Genomic DNA, 14,235 nt, shown 5'->3' with positions numbered 1-14,235 from the left:
GCCAGCAGCGCCCCGCCCCGCCCCTCCCCGCTGTCACCGGGCCAGGAGCACATGATGCAACCCGCGCCGCTTCCTGCCGGTGATTGGCGGCCGAGCCCGGCGCCAGGCACGGGGATTGGGCGCAGGGGACGGTGACGACACGTGGATCCTGCCCCGGACTGAAGGGAGGAGAGAAAGGAGAGGCGGGGGGCCGCGGGAGGGGTCCGGAGGCGGGGTCCCCAGCTGCGCCCGCGCCCCCAACGCGCCAGTCCGGGGCTGCCGGGAGCGCAGCGCGCGCCGCCCGGGCCCCGGCACTGCTCGCCCTCCGGACCCGACCCTTCCGGAGCAGGGACCGCGGCCACCGCGCCGGACGCGCCCCCCGCCGCGCGGGACGCCACAGCGGACGAGACTTCCCCGCGCCGGACATCGCTCCCCACTCCCCCGGCCGGGCCTGGACGTCGTGCCCTCCTCCTCCAGGGGCCCCCAGTGTCGCCCCCTGCACCCCCGAGGGGGTCCCTGACACCCAGCACTGGACGTCGCCCCCCCCCCGCCCCCCCGCGCGCCAAGCCCCACAGGCTCCGCGACCCCGGCCCGCGCGCCCGATGCCTCTCCCCGGGGGGCTGTGGTGGCGGCTCCTCTGCTGCCATCGGGGCTTCACCCTGCTGCACCGGGACTACGGCGACGGCGAGCTCAGCGGGGACGGGGACGGGGACGAGGACGAGACCTTCGAGCTGCGGACCCCGAGTCCGGTGGGCGGCGGGCGGGTGAGTGCCGGGGACCCGGAGCCTTGGCTCCATCTCCGCGCCCGACCCTGCCGCGACTCCGGCCAGGCGCGGGGACAAGGGGCGACGGAGGCGTGGAGCACCCCACTCGCGAGGTGCCCGTGGGATGGGCCTTGTCTTGCCCTGGGCGCTGTCCACCTGCTGGGGGCCCCCGAGGCAGGGAGGCGTCGCGCGTGGCCCAACCTGGCCCTGCCTCTCCCTTCCCCGCCGGCCCGCGTCCCATCCCGTCTTCTTCCGCCTCCGCCAGCGCCAAGGAATGTGGCGAGGCCGGCTGGGCAGCTCGATCGCCTGGGTCCTCTGCACTCCCCCTTGGTGAGCCTGGGGCCAGATGCGAGAGCTCCCACAGCCGAGACCTAGGCCAGGGTGGATGGCCTCCGAGGCCTGGGGTCCGAATCGGGGACCCCAGAGTGGGAGCTGGGGGCTATGGTGTCCTGTCGCTAGGGATGGAATCCTCAGCATTCGATGGTGAGGCTCCCAGAAAATCCCCGACTGGATGGGAAGGGATGCTTGGTCGCTGGGTCGTGACAAATGTCCCCGTGGGGAAACTGAGGCACGCTGGCACATTCATCCCACGGTGTGCCTACTCCCGCGGCTGCTCCCGTGGCAACCAGAGTGCGGTGACCTGCGGCCTGGGCCAGGCTCCCCTCCCCCATCAGGGGTCCCCAGCAGGCCTGGTGGCTCTGTGCCCGGGTGGGGCGGCCGCCAGCACCTGGCGAGGCCAAGGGCAGATAAATATAGAGGGAGGAGGGGGGAAGAGGGGACTGAGACAGGGGAGCCAGGCGAGAGACTGGGCAGACCGGCCCTGGTGGTGTGGGGCACAGAGTACCCCGACTTCCAGAAGCCAGGGACGAAGCTCTGCAGGAGGGCGCAGCACAGGGCCTCCCCAGCTCCCGGCCTGGCCCGGCCCGCCCGGCAGGGTCTGCTGTCAGTGTCAGCCCAACCGTGCCTTGGCCTGCCTCGTGCTCCACCTCCACTCCTCCGCCCTGGAGCAGGGGACAGGTGCCCTGGGCCCCCTCCTGCTCCCCTCCTGGATTTCGCAGTCTGGGTGCAGTGGGACCGTGGCAGGCACAGTTCCTGCCTGGCTCGCTCTAGTGGCCTTGGAGGCCTCTCAGACCCCAGTCTGCAGCTGAAGTGGGGGGGTGGCGAGGGTGTGAAGCGAAGGCCCAAATCCCCAACCACACCTGGCCTGCATGCTGCATGCGTGTGCTGCTCCTCAGCCTGGCCGAGCCAGGGCAGGGTCCCCGCTCACCCCGAGTCGAGTCTCAGGGCTGGGTGTCCCAGGGTGAAGAAAAGCCTGTGGCCCTGCGAGGGGACGGGAGCAGCCTCCAGAGACGGAGGGACTTTGCCCACCTCTTCCAGTTCAAAGATGGGGGCCTCGGGCCGGAGACGGGATGTGTGCACCTTCCTAGCTGGAGTTCGTGGTCCAGGGAGTCTGGGGACTAAAGTGGCCTAACTCCCCACCCAGTGCTCCTCCCACCCTACCTGGCCCCGACTGTGTCTCCAAAGGAGCCCAGGCAGGAGCTTCGGAGGCCGGAGGCCGTGTGTGGTGCCCGCGACGCCCTCTCTCCACCCCGCTCCTCCACTCCTTCCTCAGTCCCAGAGCAGCGCCGGCCGTCCACAGGGATCGTGCAGCGTAGCCGTGCCTCTGAGCGTCCCTGCCTCTCTCCCCAGGGTGCCCTGGAGGTGACGCTGACCCAGCCCGGGAGGAGCGGGCCGGTCTCTGACAGGTGAGCTTGGCCTCTGCGAGCCTGGTGGTCAGCAGACTCTCAGGACCCCGGCCCTGCCGCCTCCCCTGTGGGTTGTGCAATAAGGGAGAGGCCCTGGCGGAGGCGAGGCGCGCCGGACACTGCGGGTTGGCTGGGGTCCCGGGGGCGGTCCCGCCGAGGGCTCGGGGAGGAAGGGGGGTCCTGGCTATTTCTGGTGCAAGGTCAGCGCGGCCCCACGGTTCCCACAGTCCGGAGGAGGGGTGTCCCGCTGGGGAGCAGCCCCCGCCGTCTGGGGAGCCCCTCCTGAGCAGCCCCTGGAGGCCGGGCAGGGGCGAGCAGCCTGCTTCCTCCGGCTCTGCTTCCTCCCGCCAGGCTGCAGAGCTGGGAGGAGACGCGGAGCCTCATCCGGGACAAGGGGCTGCGGGAGGACGACCCCGACGTGGTTGTGAAAGGTGCGCCCCCATCCCGATGCCCGCTAGGGGCCCGTGTCCTGCGCGACGATGGGCTTACTCCGCGCCGTGCCGCCCCCAGGCTGGCTGTACCGAGAGCCCCGCGCAGGAGGGGCGCGGCCGTGGCTGCCCCCGCGCCGAGCCTGGTTCGTGCTCACGCGCGACTCCCTGGACCAGTTCAGTGGCAGCGGGAAGGGCGCGCGGCGCCTCGGCAGCCTGGTGCTCACCAGCCTGTGCTCCGTGACCGGCCCTGAACGCAAGCCCAAGGAGACCGGTGAGACCCGAGGGCCTCCCCCTGCCCGGCGGGGGCCCGGACAGCCCTGATAGCCCCTCCGCCTCCCCCCCATCAGGTCTATGGTCGGTGACCGTGTCCGGCCGGAAACACAACGTCCGCCTGTGCTCCCCGCGCCAGGCTGAGGCGGAGCGCTGGGGGGTGGCCTTGCGGGAAGTGATCTCCTCCAAGGTACCCCTGGAGACGCCTACCCAGCTCCTGCTCAGGGACATCCAGGTGAGGGGTGGACCGGGCAGTGGGTGGCGGGAGGTGGAAGCTTCCTGGGCTTTCTCATCCCCTCCCTCTTCCCGGCCTCTAGGAGAGTTGTGCGGACCCCGAGGCAGTGGCCCTCATCTACCGGCGGAACCCCATTCTGCGGCACACCAGTGGCGCCCTGTATGCCCCGCTCCTGCCCCTGCCCTACGGAGGGGGCGCCCCAGGTGAGGGGCTCAGGCCCAGGTCCCGGCATCCTTGGGGATGGTAAGAATCCAGCCTCGGTGCCAGGGCCTGTACACCCCCCCAGCACCTCTCTTTCCAGGCTAGAGGCTGCCAGGGAGGAGGAATGCGGGAATGGAAATCTGAACAGAAAGAGACCCCGTGAGCCCTTCTCTAAGGGGCTCATCCTGACTGCTGATGTCCTTCGAGCTTTTACACTCTTCTTCTTTCACTACACTCCATTGTTGGTGGTGGTGGTGGTGCACTGGGGCTTGAACCCAGAGATGCTATACACTGAGCTCTGACCCCCCTGGTATGTTGGGACAGGGTCTCCTAAGTCGCCCAGGTTAGGCTCAGACTTGCAGTCCTCCTGCCTCGCGGCTCCCCAGAGTGCTGGGGTTCCTGGCGTGCACCCCACACCTGGCCGTTTCTCATGGCACTCAAGGCCACACCATCCCCCCTTCACAGGTGTGGGAAAGACTCCACTCTGACTTTGGGGAGAACCGCTAGCTTCTTCCAGCTACACTTCTCCCCAAAGGGGCAGAGTGGCTGGCCAGGCCCTAAAGCCAGAGGATGAAGAGGGGCTGGGGGCTGAACTCGGTTTTCTGACTCCCAGACCAGCCTGTTATCTGGCCGGCGGTGACAGCTCTGGATCTGGGCCTTGAACCTGGGCCCTTCTTTCTTCTCTGTGCCAGGGTCCTGGCTCAGCAGGAGAAGGAGGGGCTCCCTGGCTGGAGTCTGGCTCTGTGGGACCATTGCTTTCCCTCCACTCTCCCTGCCCTTCGCCCCTCCATCCTTGCCACCACATCCCTTTCTACTCCCTGTGACCTGCCCCTGGGCCGTGCCGTGGTTTCCCACCAGGGCACAGCTCTGTGCCCCCTCTCCAAACCATCCCTCCTCCCCCACCGTCCCATAGGTCCGGGCTACGCACCCCTGCGAGAGGAGGCGGTGAGGCTGTTCCTGGCGCTGCAGGCGCTGGAGGGGGCACGGTGGCCCGGGCCCCTGATGCAGGGCGTGCTGCAAACCTGCCAGGACCTGCCCGCGCTCCAGGACGAGCTTTTCCTGCAGCTGGCTAAGCAGACCTCAGGCCCTGCGGGTCCTCCAGGGCTCCCTGCTACGCAGGACCCCGCCGCCCTGCGGTACTGGCAGCTCCTCACCTGCATGAGCTGTACCTTCAGGCCTGGGGGCGCAGTCCGGGGTCACCTCCTGGGGCACTTGGAGAGGTGAGAAGAGCAGGTGCAGGGCTAAGGAAAGCAGCCGCAGGGTGGGGAGGGGACAGCATGGTGGGGGCTTGCCTGGTCAGGGCCGGTGTGAACAGACCCAGCTCCGGGGTGGGAACTACAAAATCGTGTACCATTGTGAGCAGACAAATTAAGATAACGCACCCTGGGCGGGCGGAGGGGTTGTCAAAGGCTACTTCTCGGGGATGTGGGCCAGCCCAGGGCTCAGGAAACTATAGGCAGGCGGCTGGATTTGGGATTTGGAAAGCGATCCACAGACTCTGATGTGGGCCAGGGCAGTGGGAGAGCGCCGCCCCCAGACTTGGAAAGTAATTCAGCTCCGCGCAGATTCAAGCCACCTTCTAGGGACTGAGTTGAAGGGGAGGAGACTGACCCAAGAAGGCCACAGGGGAAGGACTGATCCGTGGACTTCTCCCCACCCAGGACAGAGCGGGCGCTCCCCGACTCGGAGCTGGCAGAATACGCGCGCTTCATCCGCAGGGCGCTGGGCCGCACGCGCTGCCGAGAGCTGGTGCCGTCGCTGGCGGAGATCGCTGCGCTGAGCCGGCGGCAGGAGCTGCAGTGCACCGTGCACTGTCCCGGCGCCGGGGCCTGCCCGGTGGCCATCGACTCCTACACGACCGCGGGCGAGGTGAGGCCGGCAGCCCATTCCCCAGGGGTCCTCCCAGCATCTCAGGCCTGTCTCCCCAGGGCCTGGTTTGCCCCGTCCTAGATTTTGTTTTGAACCTGGAGGGAGCGGCGGTGAGGGATCTGATGGTCCCTGTCCCTTGCGCTCCTGCAGGTGGCTCGGGAGCTGGTGGGGCGGCTGGGTTTGGCGCGGAGCCGCAACGCATTCGCGCTGTACGAGCAGCGCGGGGCCCAGGAGCGCGCACTGGCCGGGGGCACCGTCGTGGCCGACGTGCTCACCAGGTTTGAGAAGTAAATGTCCAGCCCGGCCCTCGCCCTCCCTGCTCCCAGAGGTCCCCAAGCTTCCCAGCCGGGCGCGGCGCTGCCACGTGCGCTGCCACGTGCTCTTGTCCCGGCCGCGCCCCGTCGCTCCGCCCCTCTCCCTGCTCCTCAGGCCTCACGGTCCTTTCCTCCCGCAGCCTGGCGGCCCAGGAAGCCGGGCCCGAGGACTCAGCGGACCCGGGGTGGAGGCTGTGCCTGCGCCTTCAAGGGCCTCTGCATCCCGAGGGCCTGTCCCCCGACGGCCCCCAGCTGCCGTTCCTCTTTGAGCAGGTGAGGCTCGGGGCATCCGTGCCTACACACAGACGCCCCCAAACGTGACCCCGCTGTTTGTTCATCGCTGCAGCCCGGGCCCCTCCGCCTCGCTGACGCGGTCCTCCTTGCAGGCTCACGCTCTGCTGCTGCACGCCCGGCCCGCCCCGCCCGCCCCGCCGCGGCCTGCGCCCTCCGCCGCCCTGCTGGCCGGGGCCGCCCGGAGCCCCTGCCTGGCCGCGAGGCACGCGGAGCGGGGGCCACGGCGGGGCGCGGCGGGGAGCGCGGAGCCAGGCCGGGGAGGCGCACGCCCAGCGGCCGCGGTGCTGGGCGGCTGGAAGCGGCTGCGGGGCCTGGGCCGGGCCGAGGCCATGGCTGCCTACCTGGCGCTGGCGGCGCAGTGTCCAGGGCTCGGCGCTGCTCGGTATGACGTTCTGGAGCTGAGCACGGTGAGGGGTAGAAGGGAGAAGGGGACTCTGGCGGCCCGAGCCCCACACCTCCACCCCCACCTCCAGCACGGCTGCCCCTCCGCCCAGGGGACCCAGCCTCAGCCCGGGTTCTGCACTGTGCCCCGCCCACCCGCCACAGCCACCCCCTGCTGCAAAGCGAACCAGGGGCCCTGCCACCGACCCTGCCCTGCCCCCGCAGGAGCCTGGCCGAGGCGCTCCACAGAAGCTGTGCCTGGGCCTGGGAGCCAAGGCCCTGTCCCTCTCCCGGCCTGGGGACCCGGAACCTATCCACAGCGTCAGCTATGGCCACGTGGCCGCCTGCCAGCTGATGGGCCCTCACACCTTGGCGCTGAGAGTCGGGGACAGCCAGCTCTTCCTGCAGAGCCCACAGGTGAGGGGCGCGTGGATCGCATGGACCCTGGGTACAGTTGGAGGCTCTGGGACCCAGCAGTGACCAAGCACAGGAGATGGGGAGCCAGCAGTAAACAAGGACCCAAAGACTACTCGAAGATAGAAGCCAGGTGTGGCAGGGCAAGCCGATGACCCGAGCACTTGGGAGACCGAGGCAGGAAGAGCAACTTCAAGGCCACCCTAGAACACGTAGTGAGACCCTGACTCCCAGAAAGAGAAAGACTGTTGAGGAAGTGGCTGGAGTGGCCCCTTAGTCAGGAAGGATCCCCAAAGGGACATTGAGCTACCCTGAGGAAGAGCTGGGGGAACTGCATTCCAGGCAGAGGGAATTTCGAGTGCAGAGGCCAGGACTGAAGAGAAACTTGGCATGGTGGAGAAGCAGGAAGAAGCAGGAAAGATCCCTGTACAAGTTTATAATCCCTTCACTCAGGAGGCTGAGGCCGGAGGATCCCGAGTTGAAAAGAGACCATGTCTGAAAAAGCTAGAAAGGCTGGCACACAGCAGGCGAGGAGAGAGTGTTGAGGATACAGAGGTAGAGCAGCTGCAACTCCAGGCCTGGACAGTGTAGGAGAAAAGAGCGGCCTGACCCCTGTCCCTTCCTAGGTGGAAGAGATCATGCAGCTGGTGAATGCCTGCCTGGCCCCGTCCCCGGAGAGGCCTCCCTGCCAAGACCAGCCAGATGCCCCCCCTCCCAGCCTGGACGAGCCCCACGGACAGTCTGGATGCTTGGGGCAGCTGCAGGACTGAGCCTGCCAAAAGGTCACGGCTTCCGTGCCGCCTCCGGCCCGGGGCCAGAGCTGCCCTGGAATCTGAGGGGACACAGACCCTTCCGGCCCTGCAGGGACAGGGCCCACCCACACCCAAGGACTGAGATGGTGTGGGCAATTTTCTAGTTTGTTTCTTAATTTATTTGTAGAACAGAAGCAAAAAAAAAAAAATTCCTTATTTACACAAACCCTTCCTGTGGGAGTGTTGTGGGGGACGAGTTGGGCTCCGCCCCAGGACACCCACACTGGGGGCCTTCCAGGGGTGCAGGGGGAGTGGACACTGCAGAGCTCCATCCTGCTCGCCAGTCTGCAGCCACCGCCCTGGGGGTGGGTGTTGCAGCAGGCCCCCGAACACACACAGGAGGCAGGAGCTGCAATTACCCAGCCTCTGCCCTGGGAGCAAGTGTCGGAGGGGTGGCCTCCCCGTGTCCCTGAGTCATCAAGGCTGGCACTGCCAGGCCCTGCTTCCGGGCTGTGTGGGTCCATCTTTGCTGCGGCCACTGCTTAGGGTGTGACATGGCAGGCGCTAGGGCTGGAGAGATGCAAGAACTTCCGGGAAAAGGAAGTGGAAATTCGCTCAGCCACTCTCAGGCCGGGTCCCCTCAGCTCTGACAGCTCTGGGTCCTGGAACCCAGACCCAGCTCGTCGGGCCACTCAGGCAGTGACCCTGCTTCTGTGGATGCCGCTTCCTCAGCCCCAAGTGGAAGGGCTTGATAACACTGTCCACCCTGGGCTGGAGCTGAGCAGGAGACACTGCGTCTGGATACCCCAGAATCCAGAGAGAGGGGCTCACTGTGCTGAATCAAGACTGGCTCAGGTTAGGAGATCCCTGGGCAGTTGCAGGCAGAGTAAGACCTAGACTACATGGTAAAAAGCACAGCCACTCTACCATCACAACCATCATCCCAGATTCAAGGATAAATCTCAGCCAGGCATGGTGGTGCATGCATCATCCCAGCACTTGGGAGGCTGAGGCAGGAGGATCGTCCAAAATTCAAGGTCAGCCTGGCTATATAGTGAGACCCTGTCTCAAAAAAAACCCCCAAAATCAAGCCTGACTATATTCATCACCGAGCTTTATTACTTTATTAGAACAGAACAAGCACATCAAGGGCTGGGAATGGAAACCAGGAGGTGGGTCCAGTCCTGGGCTGCAGACAGAGGGGGAAGTGGGCTGGAAGGCAGAGCTGGGGACCCATGGGCGTGGGGTGGGGCTCACTGCTCCTGGGTGCCCCAGGAGATGTAGTCGGGTCGCGTGGCCGCGTGGTACTCATCGATGAGCTGCTGCACTACCTCCCGGGACCGCTCCATCTCGTCCAAGCTGTCCTTGAAGATGTCCTCCTTGCGGAACTGCTCCAGGAAGGCCCCCCGCTTCCACAGCTTGTCATACTGCTGGCAGGAACTTTCAAAGAGCTGGAAGAACCTGGGCATTAGACCTTGGCTGGAAGCCATGAGGCTGACGGTGGGATGTGAGCGGGAGGACAGACCCAGCCCCGCTCACCGAGGAGATGCTGGTGTGGTTGGCCATCATGAGCCCGCTGACCCGGTGGGCGGATGGCAGGTATGGGGACTTCCTGGACAGTGCCACCTGGATGCTGGCCGGGCCCCAGGGGATGAAGCTGGCCAGCTTCCGCTCCCGGATCCTCTGTAGGCTCTTGTGCACCTGGGCGGGCACAGGGCTCGGTGGCCGCCTCTCCTCTGCCCAGGGCACGGGCCAGGAGGGGCGGAGGGCTGGCACCTACCTGGGTGGGGTCCACCTCGCCCTGGATGATGTTGAGGATGGCGATGTAGCAGTGGTTGGTCTGGCGGTCCCGGCCCGTGGACACCATCACGTTCTTGGGCTGTAGCAGCCGTCGCATCACGTCCAGGACCGTGGTCTTCCTCACGCTGGCCACCTGAGGCCGGGGCAGGTACTCAGGGCACCGCGGGGACGCGTGGCAGAGGCCCAACCCCAAGAGCCCGGCACAGGGCGGCCTGGAGAGCCCCCTGGGGTCCCCTCTGCCCTGGGTCGGGGCCTCAACCCCGGCCGGAGGCTCGGCCTGGCGCGGGAGCAGCCCGGAGGCAGAGGGGGCGCCCAGCTGGCCGCTCACCGACTGGTCCGTGGTGAGCGGGGTGTAGCCGGTCATGAGGAAGTGCAGGCGCGGCGTGGGGATGAGCGAGGCGATGAGCCCGATGAGGTCGTTGTTCATGTAGCCGGGGTAGCGCAGGGTGGTGGTGCTGGCCGACATGATGGTGGACACCTGTGGCGGGGTGCGGCGTCACGGCCGGTCTGCGGGGCCCGGCTCCCTGGGGGCCCCAGTGGTGCGGCACGGGGGGCTCCCGGTCCGGTCCGGGGGCCGAGGAGCCTGCTCACCAGCTGGTTGATCTGGGAGAAGGACGGGTTCTGGATGTGCAGGCGGTCCGTGGCGATCCGGTTGAGGGCCGTGTTGTCCAGCACCACCTGGGGGCGAGGAGACCGCAGCCCTTCTCAGAGCAGGATGGCCCAGAAGAGAAGCTTCGCCTTCGCCTCCACTGCCGCCCAGACCGGAAGTGGGCCAGTTACTTAAAAGGAAAGGATGGCTTTGGGCAGCAGCACTCATTTTGGCCCATGGGACAGTAAGCAAGCCTGTGAGTGCCCCAGTGTGCCACACAGTGCCTGGCCTGTCCACTCCACCTACAGCACAGCGCAGGGACACAGCCGTTAAATACAGAACAGGCTGGGGCGGCCCAGACCTGGCTTCAATCCCCAGCACTAGAACCAGTCAGTGAGAAGTGGCTATCTCGCTGGGTGTAATGGCACACACCTGTAGTCCCTGCCCTCAGGAGGCTGAGGCGGGAGGATCACCTGGAGTGCAAGGCCAACCCAGGCTACTTAGTTCAAGGCCTGCCTAAACTGTATTACAGGACCCTGTCTCAAAAAAGGTATCGCGAACAACCTGAAATATGCAGTCTGATGTTAACTGGGAAGCTCTGCTAAGGCAGCGACCCCGATCTGAGAGTTCACATAGGGTGAGCACAGTTCACACAGAGCGGGGGCGAGGGATGGCAGGGCATATTCGCTCTGTTGGGTCCTGGTGCCCCTAGGGAGAGGGAGCCGCATGGAGGTCAGGGCCTATTTCATGACCCGGCCCACTCAGGGCTCTGTGGGGCTCGGTTCTCCGGGGTCCGGGACTGGAAAGTGAGAGCAGCAGGGAGAGCCTCCTCCTCCGGCCTCACCACGCAGTCCGCGTTCTGGGTCAGCCGCTTGAGCGTGAGCAGGGAGTTGTAGGGCTGCACCACCACGTCGCTCATCTCGTCCTGGCTGGGGAACACCGAGTACGTCTGCACCAGCTTCTTGGGGTACCTGGGGGTGAGGAAGAGGAAAGGGGAGCGGCGCATAGTGATCAGGACAGACCCCCAGGTCCTCCTGAAGTGCCCCTGAGCTCTGTACACCTGGGGTGGGACAGAGGGGCAGGGACAATCACAGCACCCGGGCCCCTCCCTCGGCCACCTCCACAGTCCCGCTCCTGCTCCCACTGCGTGTGTCCTCAAACACAGCTCACCTGTCATTCAGCCGCTCCAGGAGGTAGGAGCCCAGGCCAGAGCCTGTGCCCCCCGCGATCGAGTGGCACAGCACGAAGCCCTGTGTGGGGACAGGCGCAGAGACAGTGGCCAGGAGCCGGGAGCCTCAGGGTGTCCCTCCCCACCACACACCCCCCTGACAGCTCAAGCTTCCTGTGTCCACCCAGGCCAGAGGCTCCTGGGCTGGTTCAGAGCCAGGCAGAGGGTGAATAACTCACGACTGGTTATGACCTCCGTGAGGAGAGGCACCCTCCCCACCTGCATACCCCAGATGGTGCTCAGTATCCCACACTAACCGACTGAATGACTTTTCCAAACTCAGGACTGAGTCTGGGGCCTTTGTTCTGAGCTACACCTCCAGGCCTTTTTAAATTTTTTATTTTGAGACAAGGTCTCATCTCACTAAGTTGATAAGTAGTCAAACCTGGGCTCAAACTTGCACTTTTCCAGCCTCAGCCTCCCAGAGTGATAGGATTACAACCCTGCACCACCACAACCCGCCCGCCTGCCTGCCTGCCTATTTTGTAGCACAGGATTAAACCCAGGGCCTTTGCACTGAGCTATCTCTTCAGGGCTTTTAACAATATTTTTTGGGGGGGGGCTGGGGATTTAGCTCAGTGGTTTCGCCACCTGCTGTGCAAGTGCAAGGACCCGAGTTCAATCCCCGGTACAAAAAAAAAAAATTTTTTTTGAATTAGGGCCAGGGATTTAGCTCAGTGGTTGCGCTGCCTGCCTAGAAAGCACAAGGTCCCACGTTTGATCACCGGTACAAAAAAAAAAATTTTTTTTAAATTCTGGGAGCGGGTCTTGCTAAGTCATTGCCCAGGCTGGACTTAAACTTGCAATCCTCCTGCCTCAGCTTCCCAGAGTGCTAGGGTCACAGGCCTGTGCCATCGCAGATTCAGGCCACCATCCCTCTTGAGCCTCTTCCCGGACACCCCAGGAGAGGAGAACCTCACCTCCAGACTGTCGCTCCCGTCTGCCTCTCGGTCTATGATGTCAAAGATGTCCTCATGGATCTTCTCCCCCTGTATGGAGACAGGGAAGAGAGGGTAAGGCAGAAGACTCTCTCTTCGGCTCCACCCTGGGGCTCTGTTGCCTCTGAAGTGACCTAGGTGCAGCCGGCAATTTAGAAATGGTTCGTGCACGGCCTGCACTGCGTCTGCCTGGACCCCCCAGGCGTCCCTCTGCTCAGGGTTTCCCCTGGTCTTATTCACTGTCCCTGTGGTCTGGCCAAGTTCCCGGATGGCCGGAGCCGCCCTGCCCGGGGGCGGAGGGGCCACACCTGGGAGAAGCCCCGCGCCCAGTTGTTGCCGGCGCCGCCCCCGTGCTCCGACAGGTAGATGTTCTCGGGGTTGTAGAGCTTGGCGTAGGCAGAGTTGAGGATGGAGTGGATCACGCGGGGCTCTAGATCCAGCAGCACGGCCCGGGGGATGTAGTGCTCGTCGTCCGCCTGCCCGGGGAGGCCGGGGGGGGGGGGTCACTGAGGGCGGCCGGACCCCGACCCCGCAGCCCTCACCTCAGCCCGCGCCCGGCCCCGTCGCCGGCACCTGGTAGAAGAAGACATCCTTGCGGTCGGTGCCCTCGGTGGCGAACTCCTCCACGATGCCCTCGGGACTGATGCCATGCTCGGCGCACAGCTGCTTCCAGAACTCGAAGCCGACTGCGGGCGGGAGAGGCCGGGAGGGCTCGAGCCAGCCCAGAGCCGGGGACCCAGGGCCCCAGCCTCCCCCCGCCGGGAGCCGCCCAGGAGGGTGGGGACGGGGACCGGGCGTCGCTCACTCTGGTTGCCGCACTGGCCCAGCTGCAAGGTGATGATCTCGCGGGGCATCGCGGATCCGCCCGCCCGGGGCGCGCGCTGCGGGGCCGGGAGGCGGGCCGGGTCTGCGCGTGTGCAGTGCGGGCCTCACCGCCCGGCCGCACAGCCCAACCTGGGCAGCATCTTCTCCCCAGCAGGCGACGCCGCGGCTCGCGCAGGCGCAGAGTGAGAGCGCCCCCCTTCTGTCTGCGCCTGCGCTGTGGCTCCCCACGGGGGCAGCGCGGGGTGGGCGAGCTGGCCAGATGTGCGGTCACCTGCCGCCGGGCACCGGGCTGGGCTCAAACCAACTTCCTCCTTTTAGATCTCTGGTTTTGCGTTTGTGTTAGAATGCACACAGCATAAGCTTTACCAAACTGTGGGAAACTAGACATAAGGCTCCAGGCCCAGTTGACCTTCCTGTGGACAGGAAGGAGGGAACAGCGAGCTGGCCCCCTTTGACGACGTGCCAGCATGCTGGTGCACTGCAAGTTCCAGGGAAGAGTCAACAACAGCTGACATCTGGTCTGGAGAAATACTTACCTGGGAACTCTTTGGAAATAGTGAGAAACATGGATTTCCCATTAACCTAACTGCTTGCTCCCTTGCCTAAGTTGAGTAGAAGCGAGGCGGGCCAGAAGCTCGGGGCTCTTTGTCCACTAGAGGCAAGAGCCCTTGGCCCCTCTTTCAAAATCATCTGTGTCTTGACTTTAATCTCGGCCTGCCCCCTCCGGTTGGGTATTCTTAGCAGGCTGGTTTCCTGCCTTACCTCTGTACCTGCTTGGGAGCATTCAGTTCTATGGGATTGAGGACTTCACATTGTTCCCTAAATCGCCACCATCCAGGTCCAGAACTCTTTCAGCTTCCAAACTGAAATTCTGGGCTCCCTGGGGCTCACTTTCCATCCCCCCTCCTAGCCTCTGATGTCGTTGCTCTGCTCTTTGAGCCTGACTCCTGGAATCAGGCTGCTTGTCCTGTGTGTGTCTTCTTACCCTAACGCAGCATCTAAAGGTTCCTGCATTGGATAACTTCTGTCAGAATTGCTTTTTGAAGACTGGGTAGCATTCCATTAAGTTATACAGCCCTTTTATTTTTTATTTTGAAGCAGGGTCTCACTAAGTTACCCTGGTAGGACTTGAATTTTGATCCTCCCACCTCAGACTCTCTCAGTGCTGGGGTTAAAGGCTTTCACCAGGTGCCCAGCTCCTTTGAG

At 64.9% G+C, this 14,235-nt stretch overlaps 2 protein-coding genes across 4 annotated transcripts; one reads left to right on the top strand and one right to left on the bottom strand.

Annotated features, from left to right (window-relative positions):
* Positions 1-580: 580 nt before the first annotated feature.
* Plekhh3 (pleckstrin homology, MyTH4 and FERM domain containing H3) lies at positions 581-7,875 on the top strand. 3 transcript variants are annotated; one of them, XM_004859316.3, is made up of 13 exons: positions 581-743; positions 2,433-2,488; positions 2,840-2,919; positions 2,999-3,190; positions 3,267-3,424; positions 3,507-3,627; positions 4,539-4,845; positions 5,287-5,494; positions 5,645-5,772; positions 5,949-6,081; positions 6,195-6,509; positions 6,709-6,900; positions 7,524-7,875. In XM_004859316.3, the coding sequence occupies exons 1-13, from the start codon at positions 582-584 to the stop codon at positions 7,665-7,667; spliced, it is 2,196 nt and encodes a 731-aa protein (XP_004859373.1). In that variant the 5' UTR covers position 581; the 3' UTR covers positions 7,668-7,875. The 3 variants fall into 3 exon arrangements, with proteins under 3 accessions (XP_004859373.1, XP_004859372.1, XP_087058455.1); XM_004859315.3 differs by having other exon boundaries at positions 5,645-5,781; XM_087202329.1 differs by lacking the exon at positions 581-743 and adding an exon at positions 827-1,226 and having other exon boundaries at positions 5,645-5,781.
* An 871-nt stretch (positions 7,876-8,746) lies between these two features.
* Positions 8,747-13,208, bottom strand: LOC101715754 (tubulin gamma-2 chain). Its single transcript, XM_004859317.4, has 11 exons — positions 13,010-13,208; positions 12,778-12,890; positions 12,513-12,680; positions 12,187-12,255; positions 11,209-11,288; positions 10,883-11,009; positions 10,041-10,127; positions 9,778-9,927; positions 9,430-9,582; positions 9,189-9,350; positions 8,747-9,100 (listed from the first exon to the last, which is right to left on the bottom strand). The coding sequence occupies exons 1-11, from the start codon at positions 13,056-13,058 to the stop codon at positions 8,903-8,905; spliced, it is 1,356 nt and encodes a 451-aa protein (XP_004859374.2). The 5' UTR covers positions 13,059-13,208; the 3' UTR covers positions 8,747-8,902.
* Between the last annotated feature and the right edge of the window lie 1,027 nt (positions 13,209-14,235).

Source organism: Heterocephalus glaber, unplaced genomic scaffold (assembly GCF_053883595.1).
Source record: "Heterocephalus glaber isolate CG9 unplaced genomic scaffold, H.glaber_assembly_v1.0 deba00001773, whole genome shotgun sequence".
NCBI classification, from domain to species: Eukaryota; Metazoa; Chordata; class Mammalia; order Rodentia; family Bathyergidae; genus Heterocephalus; species Heterocephalus glaber.
This window is presented reverse-complemented; position numbering and strand designations above follow the sequence as displayed.

Bases quoted from the DNA above. Each gene is read 5' to 3' on its own strand.
- Plekhh3 (XM_004859315.3), top strand. From the start codon at position 582: ATGCCTCTCCCCGGGGGGCTGTGGTGGCGGCTCCTCTGCTGCCATCGG. The intron at 5,782-5,948 runs GTAAATGTCCAG...TTCCTCCCGCAG, and splicing joins GTGCTCACCAGGTTTGAGAA to CCTGGCGGCCCAGGAAGCCG. The intron at 6,901-7,523 runs GTGAGGGGCGCG...GTCCCTTCCTAG, and splicing joins TCTTCCTGCAGAGCCCACAG to GTGGAAGAGATCATGCAGCT.
- LOC101715754 (XM_004859317.4), bottom strand. From the start codon at position 13,058: ATGCCCCGCGAGATCATCACCTTGCAGCTGGGCCAGTGCGGCAACCAG. The intron at 12,681-12,777 runs GTGCCGGCGACG...CTCCCCGGGCAG, and splicing joins AGGATGTCTTCTTCTACCAG to GCGGACGACGAGCACTACAT. The intron at 9,351-9,429 runs GTAGGTGCCAGC...GTGCCCGCCCAG, and splicing joins GCGAGGTGGACCCCACCCAG to GTGCACAAGAGCCTACAGAG.